Source organism: Carlito syrichta, unplaced genomic scaffold, assembly GCF_000164805.1.
Source record: "Carlito syrichta isolate Samal-C Ts95f unplaced genomic scaffold, Tarsius_syrichta-2.0.1 Scaffold314365, whole genome shotgun sequence".
NCBI classification, from domain to species: domain Eukaryota; kingdom Metazoa; phylum Chordata; class Mammalia; order Primates; family Tarsiidae; genus Carlito; species Carlito syrichta.
The window spans coordinates 246832-251853 of NW_007258461.1; the positions used below are offsets into that span (position 1 = coordinate 246832).

The following is a 5022-nucleotide window of genomic DNA, read 5'->3' on the forward strand; positions in this document are numbered from 1 at the left end:
GTCTCATGCCCCTCTGCCCCCCAGGAAGGAGCCGTCCCTCCTGTCGCCCTTGCATTGCTGGGCCGTGTTGCTGCAGCACACACGGCAGCAGAGCCGGGAGAGTGCGGCCCTCAGCGAGGTGCTGGCAGGGCCCCTGGCCCAGCGCCTGGGTCACATCGCGGAGGATGTGGGGCGCATCGTCCGGAAGGTGAGGCCGTTGCCCTGGGTGCGGGAGGTGCTGGAGGCGCCGGGCTGGGAGGGCATGGGAGGCCCGGTGGGGACCCGGCAGAGGCGGCCTGTGTGCCCCGAGACGGAGCTTGAACTGAGTGGAGCCGCACGTGCCCAGCAGAGGCATGGTGGGCCAGCTGTGCTCACACTTCCCGACCCCCTCCAGAGCAGGGATCTGGAACAGCGGCTGCAGGATGAGCTTCTGGAGGTGGTCTCAGAGCTCCAGACGGTGAGAACTTGGAGAGAAGCCCACCCCATGGCCCAGGGCGAATCGCCCATCGGGAGGCAAGCCCGCATCTCCCCAGGCCAGGCTCACGGAAGGTCAAGCGCCCAGGGGAGGCCTGGGTGTGGGGACTGGGCGCGAGGCCCCCTCTCTCTAAGTAAGCCCCAGCATCCCACTCTGGGCACAGCTGGTTAGGCTAAGTGCTCGTGTGGGACTGCCCGGCTCTCAGTCCGAGTCCCAGATGGGCGGGAGCGGGGGCTGGCCGTGGCATGGCCTTCAGCAAGGCTGCCTTGCCTTGGGCCTCTCTGCAGGCCAAGAAGACATACCACCTGTACCACATGGAGAGCGTGAATGCCGAGGCCAAGCTCCGGGAAGCCGAGCGGCAGGAGGAGAAGCGGGCGGGCCGGAGTGTCCCTCCACCCGCTGCCGCCACCAGTGAGGCAGGGCCCCTCCGCAAGAGCTCCCTCAAGAAGGGAGGGCGGCTGGTGGAGAAGGTAGGCCTGGAGGCCACCTGGACTGTCTTTCCATTGTCTGTGAAGGCTCTGGCTCCTGGCCTTTGTCCCTGTGGGTCCCCAGGCCTCGTTGGGGCCTGCCGTGTGCAGGGGGAAGCCAGGAGTAGGAGGAGGCTACTGGCCTCCAGCAAGACTCTCCCCATCAGTAAGGGGAGGGCCTTGGGCTGGTCAGATTTGCTGGCTCTGGAGAGTTCCTCAAGCCAGGAGTGGTAGTGGCAGCACAGTGCCATTGGGTCACAGGGCCTGAGACACAGAGCGGGGAGGAGAGCAGTCCCTGGGCCCGGGACAGCCTCGTGCAGTTCCCCCCACACTCCAAGCTGGCCCCGCCAACTGCCTTGTGGGGTTTAGAGGGGTGATAAGGCACTTAGGATGGGGGATCCGGTGATGTGCAAGGAGAAAGGGCATTCACAGTGGCCCTGAAGAGCTGGGTAGGGCTTAGGGTGGCGCTCTGGGCCCACCTGGTCTGACTCTTGGGGCAGCAGGAATCGGGCATCTTTGAATGTCCTTGGGGGAGTGGCAGAGTTAGGCTGCTTAGGGAAGGTCCCCTAGGCCACTGTACTTAGAAGGCCTTCCAGTGCTTCCCTGCAGCCTGCTTTCAACCCAGATGCCAGCAGACTGTGTCATGTGGCCCTCCACAAGCCGTCCCTTCCCCTTGGACCACCCCTTCCACCCCAGCCCGGTGCTCCAGGAGGCTTGTGGCTGTCCCACCCTTGCTGCCTCTGTGTGCCTTCCCTGTGCAGTCGCCCTGCGGGATCCCAGCATATCCCCAGCATGGCCCCCCACCTCTGTTGTGGGGTGCATATGTTCCTTTTACCTAGCAGACATCCAGTTCTGTGCCCCCCACTTCTATGAGGAGTGACAGCGGGGGCTGTTGGGGACTTGAACCAAGGCAAGAGGCAGGTGTGCAGAGGGTGGGACAGCCAGCCGGGGAACCAGAGGTGGCAGGAGTCAAGAACCAGGGAGTCGAGTCCAGCTCCAGGGCCCTGCTGGGTTCCCTGCAGGCAGCGTGCCGAGCCTCGAGACGGCAGGGTGGAGTAGGGGAGATGCGGGACTTCCGGGCTACAGTGAGTTTGAGCGACCAGAGGGACATGGGGTGTAGTTGCACCCAGGGGGAGCGGTGCAGTGGGCATTACATGGAGGCCGGAGGTGGGGGCGGGCCAGCCATGTGTGTGACCCTGGCGCCCGCGTTGTCTTGAGTAGCGTCAGGCCAAGTTCCTGGAGCACAAGCTCAAGTGCACGAAAGCCCGCAACGAGTACCTGCTCAGCCTGGCCAGTGTCAACGCCGCTGTCAGCAACTACTACTTGCACGATGTCTTGGACCTCATGGACGTGAGTCCTTGGTGGACGGTGGGGAGTGCAGCGCACCAGGCCTCCAGGCCACAGCTCCGGGGCCCACTGTCTCCTTGCTTCCTCCGCAGTGCTGTGACACCGGGTTCCACTTGGCCCTGGGCCAGGCGCTCCGGAGCTACATGGCCGCTGAGAACCGCACCCAGGCCTCCCAAGTGCAGGGCCTGGGCAGCCTGGAAGAAGCTCTGGAAGCCCTGGATCCTCCAAGTGACAAGGCCAAGGTGCTCGAGGTGCACGCTACGGCCTTCTGCCCCCCACTGCGCTTTGACTACCAGCCCCACGAGGGGGATGAGGTGAGGGTCGCTCCCCGCTGCCCATCATGCCCACACGTGCTTCCGGAGGGCTCTGTGTTCTCTGGTCTTCATGGTAATGGTAGATCAGATCCATGATTTACCTTTTGCTCGGGAATCAAAACTCCCCATGGCCCCGGCAGACACAGCTCACTAGAGAAGTGTCCCCACTTCCGTTCGCCTGCACTGACTAGGGTGGCCAATATATAGACCATTGGCACCACGCATCCATAGACTGTTCTTGAATGAGCAGCTTTTTCCTCCAACAGTCTGTTCTGACGGGCGTCGAGTATGGACTGGGATTGCACGGGACACGTCTAGGGCTCATTTGGCACTTCATTTATCCTGCATTTTGACCAGAGTGGCTTAAAACGTCCAGCATCACCCAGGGCGTGTGATGGCACACAGCCTTTCCCTAAGCCACGCTTGCTGTTCCCAAGTCCCACCCCCCAGAAACAGCCACCTCCCGGTCTCTTGGCTGCTGCTTCTGGTCCGCCCTCCGAGCGGTCAAATGACAAGGAGGCTGGGGATGCCGTTTTCCACGGGCTCTGCTGACTACCTCCCATGGCTGAGTGGGACCCGGTGCCACCGCAGTCCCCCATGTTCACCACACGCTTCCCTGTAGCTTGTTCTCCTGATGGATTGATCCTAGATTGGGGGCTAAATTAGCATTCAGTGTCTAAACTGTGATGGCAACACGTACCGTTCACGGAGCCACGGAGCGTTGGGGCTCCTCGTCCTTCCTTGGACAACTTTTGTTTTCCTCTGGAATGAACAACCACCTCGTGTGTTTGTCGCTGCCTCCTGCCCACACTTCCAGACAGACCTGCCGCAGTCCTCCCAGCGCTGCCCCCACACCAGGCACTCTGTGGGTCCCATCTTCCAGTGCCGTCCCCGGGAGTCCCCCAGTCTGGACTGCTTGCCTTCTAGGCCTTCTGCAAAGCTGCCGGCCAGGGCTCTCCTTTCCCATCGCCCCGAGAAATCCTGCTGTTCCTCTACCTTAGACCCTCTGTTTCCCGGAGCCCATGCCTGCATCTTTCTTGGTGGATGACCCTCGTTTGGGCAGTTGTCTTCCCTGGTGGTTTCCTGACTTTGGACTTCAGAAAATGTCTGTATTCTGTTCTTGCAATTGATTGGTGGTTTGACTGGGTGTGACGTTCAAGGCTGAGCATCATTTTCCCTTTAGGTTGTTGAAGCTTTCAGTGTTGCAGGTGAGAAGTCCAATGTCCTGAAATTCTCAGGGTCAATTTTCCCCTCCGCTTGTAAAATTGTATAATGATAAGCCTCGGGGCTCCTTTTCTCCTCATGGTGCTGGGCAGCCAGTGACCCCGGTGTGTCTGGAAAGTTGTGTCCTGAGATTTGGAGCTCGGGTTCGTCCTTGAATCGTTCCCCCACTTCCTTTCCTTTACTCTGTCGAGAACACTCAGTGTGGGCATGGGACCTCATGGGTTGATTCTCCAATCTCCTCTTCTTCCTGTTGCCTACCTCCAAACCTTCAGCTCTGCTTTCTTGGAGACTTCAATGCTCTCTTCCAACACTTTGTTGAATTAAAAACACATTTTCCTTTCATTTGTTTTTTGTTTCTAGGAGTTCTGTTCTCTCAACCCCCTTATTCTTGTTTCGTGGAGACACTATCTGTTCGAATCTTTCTGAAACATTCACTTTTCTCGATGTTTCCTTCTGTTTCTGCACTTGCTCTGTGTTCTTGCTTTGGCGTCTGTCTTCCACTTTAGAGCTTCTTGCAAATGTTGGGCACCTCTCGACCGTCCATTCGTTTTTTGTTTTTGTTTTTCTTGAGTTGGAGTCTTATTCAAGACTGTCGCCCAAGCTGGAGTGCAGTGGCATGCTCACGGCTACCGCAGCCTCGACCTGCAATCCTTTGCCGGGCAATCCATCCGCCTCAGCCTTCCAAGTAGCTGGAACCAGAGGTGTGTGCCACCACTCCCGGCTAATTTTTTGATTTATTGTAGAGACAACGTCTCGCCAAGTTGCCCAGGCTGGTCTTGAACCCTTGGACTCAGGCAATCCTCTTGCCTCTGCCTCCCAAAGTCCCAAAGTGCTGGGATTACAGGCATGAGCCACCGTGCCCGGCTCATCTTTAAGAGGAGCTTCATATTTAATAGGAGGTGCAGGCCGGGTGCAATAACTCACATCTTTAATTAAATCCCAGCACTTTGGGAGGCTGAGGTGGAAGGATCATTTGAGCCCAGGAATTCAAGACCAGCCTAGGCAACATAGTGAGATCTCATCTCTACCAAAAATAAAATAAAATAAAAGTGAAAAAATTAGGCCGGGCTCGGTGGCTCAGCCTGTAATCCCGCACTTTGGGAGGCCGAGGTGAGTGAATTGCCTGAGCCTGCGGGTTCAAGACCCGCCTGGGCAACTTGGTGAGACCTCATCTCTACAATAAACCAAAAAAATTAGCCGGGCGTGATAGCACGCG

At 58.4% G+C, this 5022-nt stretch overlaps 1 protein-coding gene across 1 annotated transcript in view; it reads left to right on the top strand.

Annotated features, from left to right (window-relative positions):
* Window positions 1–16: 16 nt before the first annotated feature.
* ARHGAP4 (Rho GTPase activating protein 4) overlaps window positions 17–5022 on the top strand; it is a gene marked incomplete at its 5' end in the record, with an annotated part of 13078 nt that continues 8072 nt past the window's right edge. The window contains 5 exons of the mRNA XM_021719301.1: window positions 17–187; window positions 374–436; window positions 742–924; window positions 2143–2271; window positions 2361–2582. Of these exons, the coding sequence (XP_021574976.1) occupies window positions 17–187; window positions 374–436; window positions 742–924; window positions 2143–2271; window positions 2361–2582 (768 nt within the window). The remainder of the gene's footprint in view (window positions 188–373; window positions 437–741; window positions 925–2142; window positions 2272–2360; window positions 2583–5022) is intronic.